Source organism: Mustela nigripes, chromosome 14 (assembly GCF_022355385.1).
Source record: "Mustela nigripes isolate SB6536 chromosome 14, MUSNIG.SB6536, whole genome shotgun sequence".
Lineage (NCBI taxonomy): Eukaryota > Metazoa > Chordata > Mammalia > Carnivora > Mustelidae > Mustela > Mustela nigripes.
This window is the reverse complement of record NC_081570.1, coordinates 40,604,424-40,623,048: the sequence shown is the minus strand read 5'-3', so window position 1 is coordinate 40,623,048 and position 18,625 is coordinate 40,604,424. Positions and strand designations below refer to the sequence as shown.

The window sequence follows — 18,625 nt, the reverse complement described above, 5'->3', positions numbered from 1 at the left end:
AGTTAAAAACAGGACATTAATAAATATCAAATCTTGCTAGCTTAAGCAAACAGGGGAACTTATTATTAGGATACCAGACTGCCATACTAAGCCAAGGGCAGCTTCATGAAGGGCTGGAATAAGGAAATGGAGGACTATTAGAAAGCAGGAATCACATTCGCCTTATCTCTCATCTCTGCTTTTTACTTTGAAAGTGCTTTGCTGCTCTCTCACTGCAGATTTACTATTTTTCCTTCCCAAACGTAGCCCATAGCTCCCCAGGTTGTTTCCGCTATTCCAAAGACTAATCAGATCAAAGCCAGACTCTCTTATCTCCAATCCCAAATTCCTAGAAAAGTTTTAACATCTTAGCAAAATTAGAGATAACTTCTCTGGGATAGGTAGTAAGATAGAAGTTGGTGAGACACCAAGAGACAGAGAACAATTTATATATACGCTGTTCCTTACAGACCCTGAGTTCAAATAGCTTACTTAGATGTAGGGGTGGACATCTAAGAGAGCTGTTTTCACAACCAGTAACTATGTAGAAACAATGAGGTGTTCAGGAGACAGGTATTCTAATCCTTTTTAATATTTCCCATGGGACAGAATCAATAGACATGGGCAACGCTACTTTTAATTTAGAGAAGTTTCTTTTCATTTATTGTAATAGGTATGATTTATCTCTTGGGAAGATATGCACAAGTGTAGGTGAGTAACTTAAATACAAAAGTTAATATTATATTTAGTCATCTTCCAAAAAAGAAAGAAGAAAAGGAGAGAGAGAGAGAGAGAGAGAGAGAGAGAAGGAGGGAAGGAAAAAGGAGAGAACTGATTATATGGAGACTATTTAGGAGAAAGGGAAAAAAGATTAATTACATGGTGGATGATTTCAGAAATCCCTCAGGACTAAACATAGAAATCTGACCAAGGGTCTCTCAGATTATTTTCATTAAAAGGTTTTGGAAAACTCATTAAACTCAGTAAATTTTCTGCATTACCCACTGAGGATTATTCCTAATAAAATGATAAAGATATATTTAAAAAAAAAAAGAAGGATCTCTCAGATTAGTGAGAATTCTGATTCATCTAGCTTGAATCAGCAGTTTAGGAAAATAGCTGGCCACATTTCCATCATAGTGGAGTAAGGATTGGGAAACCATTCTGAGAAACGGACATAGGAAGGGGCAAAGAAAATTATTTTCTGGATTCTTCAGTTTCCAGGCTCCCCTAGAAGAGCAAAATTATATTGTTTACCAAAATCATGACAAAATAAAATTTGAATGTTAAGAGATTTATGTATTTAAAATTCAGAAAAGCTGATGGAAGTATTCTGCCCAGCCCTACCCACATGGAAGTAAAATTGAAAATGTCAAAAGTATAAGGAAATGTTGTGAATGTTTTATTCAAAAATCTATTTATGCTGAAGGTTTTTTAAAGTATTTCTCTTGTATGTTGAAATATATTCATATTATTTATTATGTCCTTTGATGAAATACAAGGAGTTAAACTTAATATTCATAATGTCACTCTACTGCTTCCTGTAATTTTGTTTCTAGAAATAAGAAATGGCAAGGGAAGTAGGACCACTCTAAGGTAAAGAACAAGTAATATTAGTATGGACATGTTAAGAGACTCAGAAGCTGGTGATTCAGTTTTAACTTTCCATGATTTCAGTGTATACAATGTTTCAAAAGAAAAAAGTCATTCAATATTATGTTGAAGGTTTTGTATTTCAACCTCTGCATTTCTTCGTGAAAATATTTCCTTAATGCTGTCATCTTTCTGATCATCATAAAGTGCCATATTCAGTACATTTTCAGTACAGTCTTCTAAGGAAATTGTTGACAGGTATGAAAATACTTTTTCCAGTAGAGGTTCCCTGATAAAAGGCATTGGAGAGTTCTTTTTTGCTAGAGTATCATCAAAAAACCAGTCATCAGCTGCTTCTATACTTTGGCTATGATAAGAATTAGATGGTAGTGTTGATAAGGTTAAGGTAACACTGCTGGGATGTGTTGCCAAGCTAGTCTCTGAGGGGTCACAAATGACCTTCTGCGTTGCAAGGCAGAATTCGTCTTTAGAGTGATCTTTAATTGCTGTAAAAGAAAATTAGATTTACTATTAATACTATACATTCATGACCTGAATCTTACATATAAAGGCGATATTTCTTTTTAAAATTCAGACTCTTTTTTGGGTTAAAATGGATGGAAGGACGCAATAATGAAAATTCTAAGTTGCTATCATCATCTGTACAATGTTAAGTATGTAACTGGGGATTAACAACTTCATTACAATCAAGAATAGAAAAGGCTGTTCTAAAGAAAATCAACCTGTTTTAATAGGAGAAGATTCTAAATAGGCTAGAAAGCTCAGTTCTGGAATATTGTAAGTAGGCAGATTACAAAATGTTTGGTTCACAGTGGAAAGGGCCTATGGGTTGCCTTGACACCAATTAAACTAACTACTAACATTCTTAGAGTGCCTTATAATATGTGAAGCAGTTTGATATATTTCCATATATCATTTATCCTTCCAATAATTTTTCAAGGAAGTTATTATTAGAACCATTTCACAAAAGAGAAGACTAAGATTTAGAGACTGATGACTCACCACAGATCAGAGACACAATGGACTTCACCTAGACTTCTAGTACTCTAAGATTCATTCTTCTTCAATTATTACATTATTTATACTGCACAGTTGATACTTTAAAATGTTGTTTAGAAAATATACTACATAATATATAGTATATATATACACCTTAGGATTAAGTATCTTTTATAATATTTTACATACTGAACTTTGATATTAATGTATTAATTTTTAAAGCTGTTTTAAATATCTTATTACATTTTGTATATCCAACATTTCTTACATAGGAGGAAAATATTTTGAGGTAGTAAGACACAATATACAATATCTAGAGGATTATAAAATACTCGTGTCTTTTGACCCTCCAGGATAACTATAGGGCATTGACTATGACACTTTTTTTTTTTTTTTTAATCTTAGGGATGGTGGGGGGATGAATGGAGACAATCTGAAACAGGCTACATGGGGCACCTGGGTGGCTCAGTGGTTTAAAGCCTCTGCCTTCGGCTCAAGTCATGATCCCAGGGCCCAGGGATCGAGCACCGCATCGGGCTCTCTGCTCAGCAGGGAGCCTGCTTCCTTTCCTCTCTCTCTGCCTCTCTGCCTCTCTTCCTCCCTGTGATTTCTGTCTGTCAAAATGAATGGAATCTTTAAAAAAAAAAAAGAAAGAAAAGAAACGGACTACATGCCCAGCATGGAGCTCTATGCCAGGCTTGATCTTACAACCCTGAAATCATGACCTGAGCTGAAATCAAGAATTGGACAGTTAACCCAATGAACCACCAAGATGCTCCTGACTATGATGCTTTCAGGTATAAATAAGGAACAAAAATTTGAATTTCACATTTTAAGATGTGACATTGTAAGTTTTGTTTTTTAAGGAATATATGCCCACTCACATACTAATACATTAATGTTTCCCTTGAATTTCCATGGTATTAAAACAATATTTAGATAACATTTAGGTAGGCCTCTTGGTTCTTTAAAAATTGCTATAATTATATATAATTATGGTTTCTTCTAACAAATTGTTGAGAAAATTTACCTTTTATATGTGCTGTTTCCTTTTTTCTTTGCTCCTCCTACATAAAAAAAGTTATTCATATTTTAAAAACTGAATGGTTTCTCTATAATTTCTTTAATATATTTAATATATATTTATATGAGAATAATATATTTTAACTTCATAATAAGGTTTTGATGGATTTTTTTCCCATAATATGAATTTATTTCATCAAAATATACTGACAGAAAAAAAAAATGTTTAGGTATCATCTGGAGAAAACATGAACTGGTTCAAGAAGGCAATCTCAGGATTAGGAATGAAGGGGTGAAATAGAGTTCATCAGGATTATTTCTCCCCCTCCTCACTAACTCAGAGTCACTAGAACTAGAGAGGTCTAAAAAACTAATTGGAATTCTTACTCATTTCATTAACCAACAACAAAAACATGAATTCATGTGCTATTCTTTTGAAGCAAATAAAATAGTTGCTCAAACAATATATTCTAAGATGTACTCTGCAAAGTGTAGTGGTACAGTAGTTCTCAAACTCCAGGGCATCAGAATCACCTGGTGTGCCTATTATTAAAATGTTGATACTTGGACATAATATCAGACCCTACTAAAACACATTCTCTGGGAGGAGATTGGGAGTATCCATTGTAACACTCTGATTACAGAGTTACAGAGTTCTGATTCAGTTTTTCTTAGACCACTAGATAAACAGTGGGCTACTGCATAGGGTGTTTGGGATGGAGTGGGTAAAAATGAGGCAGGAGAGATAATAACATTGCTTTCTTGTGTTTTAGGGGAACAGTGTTAGTACTCCATGCTGATCTGCATTGTCCTATTCCCCAAAATGGTTTCTTAGGATATATATATATACACACACACACACACTATACATTATATAGTATACATTATAAGTATGTGTGTGTGTGTGCATGTAAGTGTGTATATATAATATATATATTTCATATATGTCTTATATGTATATAGGATAACACCTAAGCACTTTTTTTGCAATCAACTTTACTTATTTGTTTTGTTTACCTTTTATTAATATAAATACCAGTACAGGCTCCTGACTTACCTTGCCTAGACTTAGGACCAATTCAGTTTGTGACTCCTATATAAATTATATCAGAATGCTGCCCCTCAGACTTTTATGTGCCTATGTTTTACCCGGTGAGTTTGTTCAAATGCAGATTATGACCCAGTAGGTTCTGGAATGGGGTCTGAGACTGTGCATTTCTAACAGATGTGCCTAGGTAATAACAATATTGCTGGTCTGGGGACCACAGAATAAGGCCCTAGACTGACTGAAATTCCACCCAAATTTAAGGGAATTGCAAAATGGACATTCTTACACATTGCTGCCTATAAACAGGTAGAATTTTTCTGGAAGGCCATATAACAAATCTACTTCTAGAAATGTATTACGCCAGGTTAATAATTTTGGATTTATGTAAATATTCAGTTACCAGAATGTTCTTTACAACAATCTTAAGCATTTTTTAAATCTGTAATTTAAAATTCTAAAAGATATACTTAAATGTATTATGATACATAGATAATAATATTATCAATATTCTTCCAACTATTAAAAATTATGCTATAGTTAGACCTGTACCCCTGGGGATAAAAATATATGTTTATAAAAAATAAAAAATTAAAAAAAAAAGAAAAGAAAAATACACAGAAGTAAGGGCTCAAAAAATGACAGGGATGTATAAAAAAGGGAAACAAACTTGGGGGTTCTCACTGCTTAAATCTGGAAAAAACTGAGCATCAAAATAAGTACAGTAATGGACTACCATCTGCTGAATAACACAGAAACCCATGAGTCTACACAGATAATAAAGACAGAGAATTTTTTTCTTATAGTAGAAAGCCCAATGGAAGATGGAAGTAGTATCATAAGAAAAACATTATTTTGCTACAGCTTTGTAAAGCAAGGTTCAGGTAGGAACCTTACCTTGGTTCAGGTAAACAGAGGAACTCTACTTATCACCTGTCTACTTGGTAAGTAGAGTTTGATGAAGAAAGATATTTTCATGGTTACATGGTTCAAAGTGTCATCACACAGATTATTTAATTGCTAGGGTAAAAACAGGAATAATACAATGGGTGAAGAATAGACATCATCCTGATGGTGTGATCAACTAAAATCATTAGTGAAAAGCAGATGAACATTGTATGTCTTCATATATGATAAAATGAATCTGATCACAAGGAAAGTCAAAATCAATCTTATGATCTATAAAGTAACTGACTGTATTCTTCAAAAATGTCAATATCCTGGAAGACAACAAAAGGACACTTCTAAATTATTTTGAACTGAATAATGATGAAAACAAAACATAAAAATTTGTGGGATGCAGCAAAAGCTTTGCTTAGAAGAAAATTTAAATATTAGATGTTTACATAAAAGAAGTCTAAGGATAACAAACTGAATATTCCGAGCAAGATTCATTTAGAAAAAGAGAGATAGAATCAGGAATGAAAAGAGTGCCATCACTAAAGATTCTACAGATATTAAAAGGAAAATAAGTGGATACTATTAAAACTTTATGCCAATAAACTTAACAATTTAAATCAAATGGACAAATTCATTGAAAAACAAATTTCTAAAGCATACAAAATAAAACACTTAAATGCCCCATATCTATTAAAGGTCCTATATTTATAGTCAAAAACTTTCTCTGGAAGAAAACTCTAGACCTAGATGACCTCATTGCTGAATTCTAGGAAAACCTTTGAGAACACAGTATTGCCAATTATGCACAAAAATTTTTCAAAAAGGAGAGTTTTCTGACCAGAATAACTATGATTTTAAAATCTAACGACAAAGAAGGGCATCTTGGTGGTTCAGGCTGTTAAGTGTTTGCTTTCAGCTCAAGTCATGGTCCCAGGGTCCTGGGATTCAGCCCAGCACCAGGCTCCCTGTGCCTGCTTCTCCCTCTGTCCCTCCCACTGCTCCTGTTTTTTTTTTTTTTTTTTCTCTCTCTCTCAAATAAAGAACTAAATAAAATCTTTTAAAAAATATAATACAGATATTACAAGATAAAATTATAGAATAATATTCCTCATATACATAGATGTAAAAGTGATTTAAAATATATCGGTAAATTGGAGTTTATTCCAGGAATATTCCAGGAATACAAGGTTGATTTAACATTTGAAATTCAATGTAATTCACAATAACAAAAGAGAAAATCCATGTGAACAATGTCAAAAGATGCAGAAAAACCATTTGGCAAAATTGAGCAAACTTCATGACTAAAAAAACAGAAACAACAAACTTTCATTAGACTAAGAATAGAAGGAAATTTCCATGACCTGACAATATGCAACTACAAAAATTTTATAGTGAACTTTACACTTACTGGTAAAGAGTTGAATGTATTCTGAGATCAGGGATATAAAAAGGATAACTGTTCCTGACACTTCTATTTATCATTATTACATGAGGTCTTACCCAGTACAAGATGAAAAATTAAAATAAAAGCATTAAGATTAGAAAGTAAGTAAAGTTGATGTTTTTCACAGATGATATGATTGTGTTGAAGAAAACCAATGGAGTCCACACACACACAAAAATTACTAAAAGTAATAAGTAACTTTATTTATAAAAGTCACAGAAGACAGGTCAATAGAAGTATCAATTGTAGTAAAGATGGCAATTTGCTTCAAACCAATCTATAAACTAAATGTAATTTCCATTACAATCTCAAAAAGGTATTTTGTAGTTAGAGATTAATTTATCTTAAAATTTATATGAACAGGCAAAAAACCAAGAAAATATTAAAAAATAACATTGAAAAAGAACAATGAAATTGGAGGAACAATACTGTCCAATTTTATGACCTACTATGTAGCTAGAGTGTGGTTTTGATAGAAATAGACACACAGGTCAACAGTATAGACAGAGAATCCAGAAATAGACCCACATGTATTTGCTCAACAGATTTTTGATAAAAGTTGCAAAAGTAATTCAATGTAAAAAGGATAGTCTTTTCAATAAATAGTGCTGGAATAATTAGACATCAGGAGCTCCCAAAATGAATTTTGACCTAAACCTCACACCTTATTAAAAAAATTAACTAAAAGTGGATCAAAGATAGAAATATAAAATGTAACACTTAATAGCAAAAACAATCCTAAAAAAAAAGTTGGAGAACTTCCTGAAATTAAAACTTACTTCAAAGCTATAATAATTAAGATGTGGAACTGATATAAGTATAGATATAAAGATCAATGGAATGGAACTGACATTCCAGAAGTAAATGTTCACATGTATAGCAAATTGATTTTTGACAAGTGTTTGAAGACAATCATTGGGGAGAGCATAGACTTTTCAACAAATAGTGTTGGGACAAGATATGTACATGTAAATGAATGAAGTTGGGCCCATACCTCACACCATATCAAAAACTAACTCAAAATAGATCAAACACTTAAATATAAGAGCTAAAACTATTAAAGCTCTTAGAAGAAAATATAGGCATAAATCTTTACACCTTAGATTAGAAAAAGGTTTTAGATACAACATTGAAGCTTTTTATCTTGATGAAGTCTCAATAGTTCATTTTTACTTTTGTTTCCCTTGTCTCCAAAGATATGGCTAGTAAGAAGTAGCTATGGCCAATGTCAAAGAAGTTGCTTCCTGTGATCTCTAGGATTTTGATGGTTTCCTGTTTCACATTTAGGTCTTTCAACCATTTTGAATTTTTTTTTTGTATGGTGTAACAAAGTGGTCCAGTTTGATTGTTTTGCGTGCTGCTGTCCAGTTTTCCCAACACCATTTGTTGAAGAGACTTTTTTCCCTTGATATTCTTTCCTGCTTTGTCAAAAATTAGTGGACCATACAGTTGTAGATCCATTTCTCGGTTTTCTTTTCTGTTCCATTGATCTACACGTCTGTTTTTGTGCCAGTATCACATTGTTTTGATCACTAAGGCTTTGTAGAGTATCTTGATATTTGGGATTGTGATACATCCATTTTTGTTCTTTATCAAGATTGCTTTAGCTATTCGAGGTCTTTTAATTATAATTTTGATTATTTGCAAACAAAATTTGGTCAGTTCATACTCTGGAATACTGTAAAAAAAAAGTCTATAATGTGGGGCACCTGGGTGGCTTCAGTGGGTTAAAGCCTCTGCCTTTGGCTCAGGTCATGATCTCAGAGTCCTGGGATCAAGCCCTGCATGGGGCTTCCTCCTCTCTCTCTCTGCCTAATTGTGATCTCTGTCAAATAAATAAATAAAATCTTAAAAAAAAAAAAGTCTATAGTGCACTATGGGTATATGCACCAACCTGGATGAAATCTCAGAAACATAATGTTGCACAAAAAGGTAAGAGTATATTAGACATGGAGTCTGAAATCATGTAAAATCTAATAATACATTGGTAAAATCATAAAGAAAAGCAAAGAAATGGTTAACTGCAATTATAAGATAGTTGCAGTGAAGGGCTGGGGTACAGACTGTAAGAGATAAATGAAGGCTCAGAACACTTCAAAGGTACTGGTAATATTCTATTTCTTATTCTGAGTGGTGGGTATAAATAATTACACTTATTAGTCTTTAAATTGTTTGTGGGTACTCTATTGTTTATATGCAGTATTTCACAATATACATTTTAGAAATGCAGCTCTAGTTCTATCCATTAAGCCATATCTTTCATTATAATTTTCATCCTCCTGCCTGCCTGTCTCTAGGAGGTGAGGAAGAGGCCAATACACAGGCAGAAACTGAGATGAGAAAAAGAAGGAAAATATGAAAAATCCTTTTGTACTGCCTGAAATGATTGTGGCTGAAGTCAGTACTACCTTATTCTTTTCATACCCTGTTTTCATACTATGATTTATACTATCATTTTTTCTGAATTAGGTTCCTATCACTATCAATAATTTTGAATAATATTCTATATTTTTGTATATTATTTATCTCTCCCATTAGTCTATAAATCTCATGGAAACAGGGACTCTTGTTTTTCTTGTTCACTACCAAATTTCCAATTGCCTAGAATAGTGCCTGGCATATAGGACTCTATTAGGTATTTGTTGAATGAACAATAAACAGTTTAATGGTACTGTTATATATGTACTTCTTCCATCATAGTACTCATGACATTTTGTTTATCTGTATCTATCATTAGGTATGAAGACATCATTGTACTACAGTATCCAGCAAAATGCCTAGCATGTGATGGGTACTCAGTAAATACATTTAAACATTTCTCTGCAATATAATCTCAATTTCAAACAATCTTCCATTTGAAAGAACTATTTAGAATTGATTTGATCATTAAACCCACCTGCCTAAAATCTCCCGGTAATCATAATGGTAAACTTGTATGGTGCTCACTATGTGGCCAGGCACAATTCTGAGTGTTTTCTACATACTAATTCATTTACTTCCCATAACAATTCTATAGAGATTAAATCATCCCCATTTTGCAGATGAGGAAACAGACACACAGTAAGTAATTTGCCTAGATTACACAGCTAGCAGTGGTTGAGCTAGGATTTGAAACTGCACCAACTGGCTCTACAGTCTATGCTCTTGACTATAATCCCATACTGCCTCCAGTGGATCTGTAAAGTCTGTGGAGTAAAATCCAAAATCTTTAAGCTATAAATAAGGTTTCTCAAAACCTCATCTCCAGGACCTTTTCCCACCATTTCCCTTTATGAACCTTAGCTCCCAAACATTATAACATTTTTACTGAACATGTTACTTACTTTCATACCTGCAAGCCTTTGAACATAGAATGAATGTCCTTTCCTCTTGGCAAACTTCTATTCCTTTCTCAAAATCCAACTAAAAATTTCTTCTCTGTGAAGGCTTTCTCAATTTATGCTCCCTTGTCTGCATTTCTTTAATTTTGTGGCTCTTACCATATTATGATGTAATTTTTATTTTATATGTTTTTCTTCTCTACTAACTTTGGGCTCATCTAGATCTGAACTCATATCTTATTTATGTAGCCTCAGTGCCAAACCTAGTGTTGTCATATTTAAGGCACTTGAAAAATATTTATTCAGCAAATGAACATTGAGTTCAACATGAGTTCAATATTCAATATGTACAATGAAACCTTGATATTCTATCAATTTGCTGCTTTTTAAAATTAATGCTATAATAATGATGATGCTATAAACCACTAATATTTGTTTTGTTTAATTATATCATAGTTTTACATTTCCACTGGTATCTCTCCTGTTTTACTTTGTCCATATAACACTGTTTTGACACCACATAACAGAAAGTTAACTATGTGTCTGCCTTTCCCACTTGTACTACACTAAGGATAACTTATCATCCTTAACGGGGGGGGGGGTCCCAGAGTTTAGAATATACTGAAATCTTAATAAATCTTTGTTAAGTAGTACTTAATTTCAGTTAGTTGGTTTTTTAGATTATTTGGTTTTCTGAGTTTCCTCTTATTTCCAATCACTTTCCTCTGTTAAGCCTGGCAATTTTGTTTTGTTTTTCTTATGCAATTTTTCTTCATCCCTGTAATAATCCTAATATGAGGAGTATAGGTTCTTAGACTAGAGATATAGAGAAGCAACTACTTCTTAGTTTTAGTTTTTCATTTTCCTATAATATAAAAACTAACTAGTTTGGGTAATTTAAATTTAGCTCCATATTACTATCTCTCATATTGAAAACAGTGGCTACTGTTTTTCAGATTTAAAGACAACAATGTTAGTGACATGGTATCAAATAAATTATTTGAAAATATTTCTATAAAACATCATACACTACCTGTGATAGGAATCCTCCAGTATGAAAATTTCGAGAAATAAAGACACAATGAGAATGAGGTTTAATCTTTCCCTTTGATGATCTTTGCCTGCATCTCTCATCAATTGCTTTAAATTTGGTTTTTCGAAATATTTCTCTGAAAAATATATAGAGAATATTATCAAACATGAGTTCCATTATAATGTTATTTCTAATAGTTATACATAAAGGTTTAAAATCAGAAATATTAATGTTTATTTTTATTTTTTATTAACATGTAATGTATTATTTGTTTCAGGGGTACAGATATATAATTCATAAGTCTTACACAGGTCACAGCACTCACCATAGCACACTCCAGCAATCCTCAGTTTGTTTCCTGAGATTAAGAGTCTCTTAAGGTTTGTCTCTCTCTCTGGTTTTGTTTTGTTTCATTTTCCCCCACCTTCCCCTATGATCCTCTGTCTTGTTTCTCAAATTCCTCATATCAGTGAGATCATTTAAGTGTCTTTCTCTGATTGGCTTATTTTGCTTAGCATAATACCCTTTGTTCCTTTCAAGTCATTGCAAATGACTTTCATTTTTTGATGGAGGCACAATATTCTGTTGTGTGTATGTGTCTGTGTGTGGATGTATACCACCTTCTATATCCATTCATCTATTGATGGACATCTAGGCCCATTTCCATAGTTTCCATTGTGGACATTGCTACTAACAACATTGGGGTTCAAGTGCCCCTTCAGATCACTACATTCGTATCTTTGAGGTAAATACCCAGCAGTGTACTTGCTGGGTCATAGGGTAGTTCTATTTTCACCATTTTGAGGAAGCTCCACACTGTTTTCTAGAGTGGCTGCACCAGCTTGCATTCCCACCAACAGTGTGGAGGGGTTCCCTTTTCTCCACATCCTCACCAATACCTGTCATTTCCTGACTTGTTCATTTTAGCCACTCTGACTGGTGTGTGGTGGTATCTCATTGTGGTTTTGGTTTGTATTTCCCTGATGTGGAATGATGTTGAGCACTTTTTCATGTGTCTGCTGGCAATTTGGATGTCTTCTTTGGAGAAATGTCTGTTCATGTCTTCTGCCCATTTCTTGACTTGATTGTTTTTTGGATGTTGAGTTTGATAAGTTCTTCATACATTTTGGATACTAGCCCTTTATCTGATTTGTCATTTGCAAATATCTTCTCCCATTCTGTCAGTTGTCTTTTGGTTTTGTTGACTGTTACCTTTGCTATGCAGATCTTTTATCTTGATGATGTCCCAAAAGTTCACTTTTGCCCTGCTTCCCTTGTCATTTTTTTTATTGTTTTATGTTAGTCACCATAAAATACATTAGTTTTTGATGCAGTGTTACAAATTCATTATTTATGTACAACATCCAGTTCTCCATAAAAAATGTGCCCTCCTTAATACTTACCACCAGGCTCACCCATATCCCTACCGCCCCCCAAAACTCTGTTTGCTTCTCAGAATCCAGTCTCTTTTGTGGCTCGTCTCCCCCTCCTATTTCCCCCAATTCACTTTTCTTTTCCTTCTTCTAGTGTCCTCCATGTTATTTCCTTTGTTCCACAAGTAAGTGAAACCATATGATAATTGACTTTCTTTGCTTGACTTATTTCACTCAGAGATTATGCTGAGTGCTTCCCTGGTCTTTGGCGATGTTTCTAGGAAGAACTTGCTGTGGCTGAGGTCACAGAAGTTGCTGTCTGTGTTCTTCTCAAAGATTTTGATGGATTCCTGTCTCACATTTAGGTCTTTCATCCATTTTGAGGTTTTTTTATGTGTGGTATAAGGAAATGGTCCAGTTTCATTCTTCTGCATGTCTGCCCAATTTTCCCAACACCATTTGTTGAAGAGAGTGTCTTTTTTCCATTGGACATTCTTTCCTGCTTTGTCAAAGTTTAGTTGACCATAGAGTTGAGGGTCCATTTCTGGGTTCTCTATCCTGTTCCACTGATCTATGTGTCTGTTTTTGTGCCAGTACCATACTGTCTTGACGACTATAGCTTTGTAAGAGAGCTTGAAGTCCAGAATTCTGATGGCACCACCTTTGGTTTTCTTCTTCAACATTATTTTGTCTTTTCTGGTTCCATACAGTTTTTAGAATCAATTGTTCCAGTCTGTGAAAAAAGTTGATGGTATTTTATACAGATTGCATTGAATGTATAGATTGCTGTAAGTAGCATAGACATTTTAACAATATTTTTTCTTCTAATCCATGAGCATGGAACATTTTTCCAGTTCTTTGTGTCTTCCTCAATTTCTTTCATGAGTATTATACAGTTTTCAGTGTACAGATTCTTTGCCTCACTGGTTAGATTTATTACTAGATATCTTATGGTTTTGGATGCAATTGTAAATGGGATCAACTTCTTAATTTCTCTCTCTTCTGTCTTGTTGGTGATAGAAATGCAACTCATTTCCATATGCTGATTTTATATCCTGACACTTTACTGAACTCCTGTATGAGTTCTAGCAGTTTTGGGGTGGAATCTTTTGGGTTTTCCACATAAAGTACTGTATCACCTGCAAAGAGTGAAAGTTTGACTTCTTGTCGATTCAGATGGCTTTTATTTCTTTCTGTTTTCTGATAGCTTAGGCAGGACTTCTAGTACTATGTTGAACAGCAGTGGTGATAGTGGACATCCCTGCTGTGTTCCTGACCTTAGGGGAAAAACTCTTAGTTTTTCCCCATTGAGAATGATATTTGTTGTGGGTTTTTCATAGATGGCTTTTATGATATTGAGGTATGTTCCCTCTATCCCTACCTATGAAGAGTTTTAATCAAGAAAGGATGCTGTACTTTGTCAAATGCTTTTTTTGCATCTATTGAGAGGATCATATGGTTCTTGTTCTTTCTTTTACTAATATATTGTATCACATTGATTGATTTGCAGATGTTGAACCAACCCTGCAGCCCAGGAATAAATCCCACTTTGTTGTGGTGAATAATCCTTTTAATGTACTACTAGATCCTATAGGCTAGTATTCTGGTGAGAATTTTTGTATGCATATCCATCAGGGATATTGCTCTGTAATTCTTCTTTTTGATGGGGTCTTTGTCTGGTTTTGGGATCAAAGTAATGCTGGACTCAGAGTTTGGAAGTTTTCCTTCCATTTTGACTTTTTGATGTTTCAAAACATCTCTGGAAGAACAGGTATTAATTTTTCTTTAAATGTTTGGTAGAATTCCCCCTGGAAAGCCACCTGGCTCTGGATTCTTGTTTTTTGGGAGATTTTTGATTACTGCTTCAATTTCCTTGCTGGTTATGGGTCTGTTCAGGTTTTTTATTTCTTCCTGTTTCAGTTTTGATAGTTTATATGTTCTAGGAATCCATCCATTTCTTCCAGATTGCCTAATTTATTGGCATAGAGTTGCTCATAAATATGTTCTTACAATTGTTTGTATTTCTTCCATGTTGGTTGTGATCTCTCCTCTCATTCATGATTTTATTTATTTGGGTCCTTTTTCTTTTCTTTTGGATAAATCTGGCCAGGGGTTTATCAGTCTTATTAATTCTTTCAAAGAACCAGCTCCTAGTTTTGTTGATTGGTTCTACTGTTCTTTTGGTTTCTATTTCATTGGTTTCTGCTCTGCTGGATTTAGGCTTTCTTGGCTATTCTTTCTCCAGCTCCTTTAGGTGCAGGGTTAGGTTGTGTATTTGAAACCTTTCTTGTTTCTTGAGAAAGGCTTGTATTGCTATATACTTCCCTCTTAGGAGCACCATTACTGCATCCCAAAGGTTTTGAACTGTTGTTTTCAATGTCATTTGTTTCAATGAATTTTTTTAATTTTTCTTTAATTTCCTGGTTGACCCATTCATTCTTTAGTACAATCTTCAACCTCCATGTATTTGGGTTCTTCCCAACTTTCCTCTTGTGATTGAGTTTCAGTTTCAAAGCATTGTGGTGCAAAAGTTTGCAGGGAATGATCCTGATCTTTTGGTACTGGTTGAGCTCTGATTTGTGACCCAGGATGTGATCTATTCTGGTGACTGTTCCATGTGCACTAGAGAAGAATGTGTATTATGTTGTTTGGGGATGGAATGCTCTGAATATATATGTGAAGTCCATTTGGTCCAGTGTGTCATTTAAAGCTTTTATTTCCTTGTTGATCTTTTGCTTAGATAATCTATTTCAGGTAGGGAGGTGTAAAAGTCCCCTACTATTCTGATATTATTGTCAATGTGTTTCTTTGATTTTGTTATTAATTGGCTTATATAATTGGCTGCTCCCATGTTAGGGGCATAGGTGCTTACAATTTTTAGATCTTTTTGTTGGATAGACCCTTTAAGTAAGCTACAGTGTCCTTCCCCATCTCTTATTAGTCTTTGGTTTAAAATCTAATTTGTCTGATATAAGGATCACCACCCCAGGGTTCTGTTTTGTTTTGTTTTGTTTTTTTAAAATACCATTAGCATGGTAAAAGGTTTTCCACCCTCTCACTTTACATCTGGAGGTGTCTTTGGGTCTAAAATGAGTCTCTTGAAGAGGCTGTCTTTTTCCCATTGGACATTCTTTCCTGATGCTGGGAAAATTGGACAGCCACATGCAGAAAAATGAAATTGGACCATTTCCTTACACCACACACAAAAATAGACTCAAAATGGATGAAGGACCTCAATGTGCGAAAGGAGTCCATCAAAATCCTTGAGGAGAATACAGGCAGCAACCTCTTCGACCTCTGCCGCAGCAACATCTTCCTAGGAACAACGCAAAAGGCAAGGGAAGCAAGGGCAAAAATGAACTATTGGGATTTCATCAAGATCAAAAGCTTTTGCACAGCAAAGGAAACAGTTAACAAAATCAAAAGACAACTGACAGAATGGGAGAAGATATTTGCAAACGACATATCAGATAAAGGACTAGTGTCCAGAATCTATAAAGAACTTAGCAAACTCAACACCCAAAGAACAAATAATCCAATCAAGAAATGGGCAGAGGACATGAACAGACATTTCTGCAAAGAAGACATCCAGATGGCGAACAGACACATGAAAAAGTGCTCCATATCACTCGGCATCAGGGAAATACAAATCAAAACCACAATGAGATATCACCTCACACCAGTCAGAATGGCTAAAATTAACAAGTCAGGAAATGACAGATGCTGGCGAGGATGCGGAGAAAGGGGAACCCTCCTACACTGTTGGTGGGAATGCAAGCTGGTGCAGCCACTCTGGAAAACAGCATGGAGGTTCCTCAAAATGTTGAAAATAGAACTGCCCTATGACCCAGCAATTGCACTACTGGGTATTTACCCTAAAGATACAAATGTAGTGATCCAAAGGGGCACGTGCACCCGAATGTTTATAGCAGCAATGTCCACAATAGCCAAACTATGGAAAGAACCTAGATGTCCATCAACAGATGAATGGATCAAGAAGATGTGGTATATATACACAATGGAATACTATGCAGCCATCAAAAGAAATGAAATCTTGCCATTTGCGACAACATGGATGGAACTAGAGCATATCATGCTTAGCGAAATAAGTCAAGCAGAGAAAGACAACTATCATATGATCTCCCTGATATGAGGAAGTGATGATGCAACATGGGGGCTTAAGTGGGTTGGAGAAGAATAAATGAAACAAGATAGGATTGGGAGGGAGACAAACCATAAGTGACTCTTAATCTCACAAAACAAACTGGGGTTGCTGGGGGGAGGGGGTTTGGGGGAAGGGGGTGGGATTATGGACATTGGGGAGGGTATGTGCTTTGGTGAGTGCTGTGAAGTGTGTAAACCTGGTGATTCACAGACCCGTACCCCTGGGGATAAAAATATATGTTTATAAAAAAAAATAATCTGTTAAATAAAATAATTAAAATACAAAAAAATAAATAAAAATAAATAAATAAATAAAATGAGTCTCTTGCGGACAGCATATCAATGAATCTTTTGTATGTGTAGTCTTTTGTGTATGTGTGTGTGTGTGTTTAATCCAATCTGACAGCAGTGCCTTTCAACTAGGGCATTTAGCCCATTTACATTCAGGGTAACTATTGAAAGATATGAATTTAGTGCTATTTTATTGCTTGTAAGGTGACTGTTACTGTATATTGTCTCTGTTACTGTCTGGTTTATGTTACTTTTAGGCTCTCTCTCTTTGTTTAGAGGATCTCTTTCAATATTTCTTGTAGGGCTGGTTTGATGTTCGCAAATTCTTTTAATTTTTCTTTGTCCTTAAAGATTTTTATCTTTCCTTCTATTTTCAGTGACAGCCTAGCTGGATCTAGTATTCTTGGCTGCAAGTTTTCTCATTTAGCACTCTGAATATATCATGCCAGTCCTTTCTGGCCTGTCAGGTCTCTATGGATAGGTTCTGCCAATCTAATGTTTCTACTGTTGTAGGTTACAGACCTCTTGTCCTGAGCTTTTTTCAGGAGTTTCTCTTCGTCTCTGAGACTTGTAAGTTTTACTATTAGATGATGAGGTATGGACCTATTTTTCTTAATTTTGAGGGGGATTCTCTATGCCTCCTGGATTTTAATGCCTGTTTCCTTCCCTAAATTAAGGAAGTTCTTCTTAATATACCTTCTGTCCCTCTTTCTTCTTCTTCTGGGATTTCCAATTATTCTAATATTGTTTTGTCTTATTGTATCACTCATCTCTCAAATTCTTGCTTTGTGATCTAGTAGTTGTTTATCTCTCTTTTTCTCAGCTTCTTTATTCTCCATCATTTGCTCTTCTATAGTACTAATTCTCTCTTCTGCCTCATTTATCCTAGCAGAAAGAACCTACATTTTTTATTGCCCCTCATTAATAGCCTTTTTTTATTTTGACTTGGTCAGATTTTAGTTCTTTTATTTCTCCAGAAAGGGATTCTCTAGTACTTTCTCCACTTTTTTCAAGTCCAGCTAGTATCTTTATAGTTGCCATTGTGAACTCTAGTTCTGACATCTTACTAATGTCCTTATTTATTAGGACCCTAGCAGTTGGTACTGCCTCTTGTTCTTTTTTTTTTTTTTTTTGAGATGAATTTTTCCATTTTATCATTTTTTCCAGAGAAGAATAGATGAATGAGAGAAGAAAATCTTAAAAGGGTAACAATGACATCAGAAAAATATACACTAAACAAATGAGAAGAGACCTTCTAGAAAGTAATTGCTTTTCTGTTCATAGAATTGCTGCTATTTTTTTCTTTGATCTCCTGTTGAATTTGTAGGTGTCAGAAAGTTTTGATAACTACCTAGCTGAATTCCTGGGACCAGATAAAATTTACATCTCCTACACCTCTGCCATCTTGCTTTCCCCCCATATATTTATTTTTAAAACACC

At 34.5% G+C, this 18,625-nt stretch overlaps 1 protein-coding gene across 1 annotated transcript in view; it reads right to left on the bottom strand.

Annotated features, from left to right (window-relative positions):
• Positions 1-1,683: 1,683 nt before the first annotated feature.
• The window catches only part of C14H1orf185 (chromosome 14 C1orf185 homolog), a 32,531-nt gene continuing 15,589 nt past the window's right edge, over positions 1,684-18,625 (bottom strand). Inside the window, exons 3-5 of the mRNA XM_059377082.1 lie at positions 11,358-11,493; positions 3,623-3,659; positions 1,684-2,078 (exon numbers count right to left, since the gene is read on the bottom strand). Of these exons, the coding sequence (XP_059233065.1) occupies positions 1,684-2,078; positions 3,623-3,659; positions 11,358-11,493 (568 nt within the window). The remainder of the gene's footprint in view (positions 2,079-3,622; positions 3,660-11,357; positions 11,494-18,625) is intronic.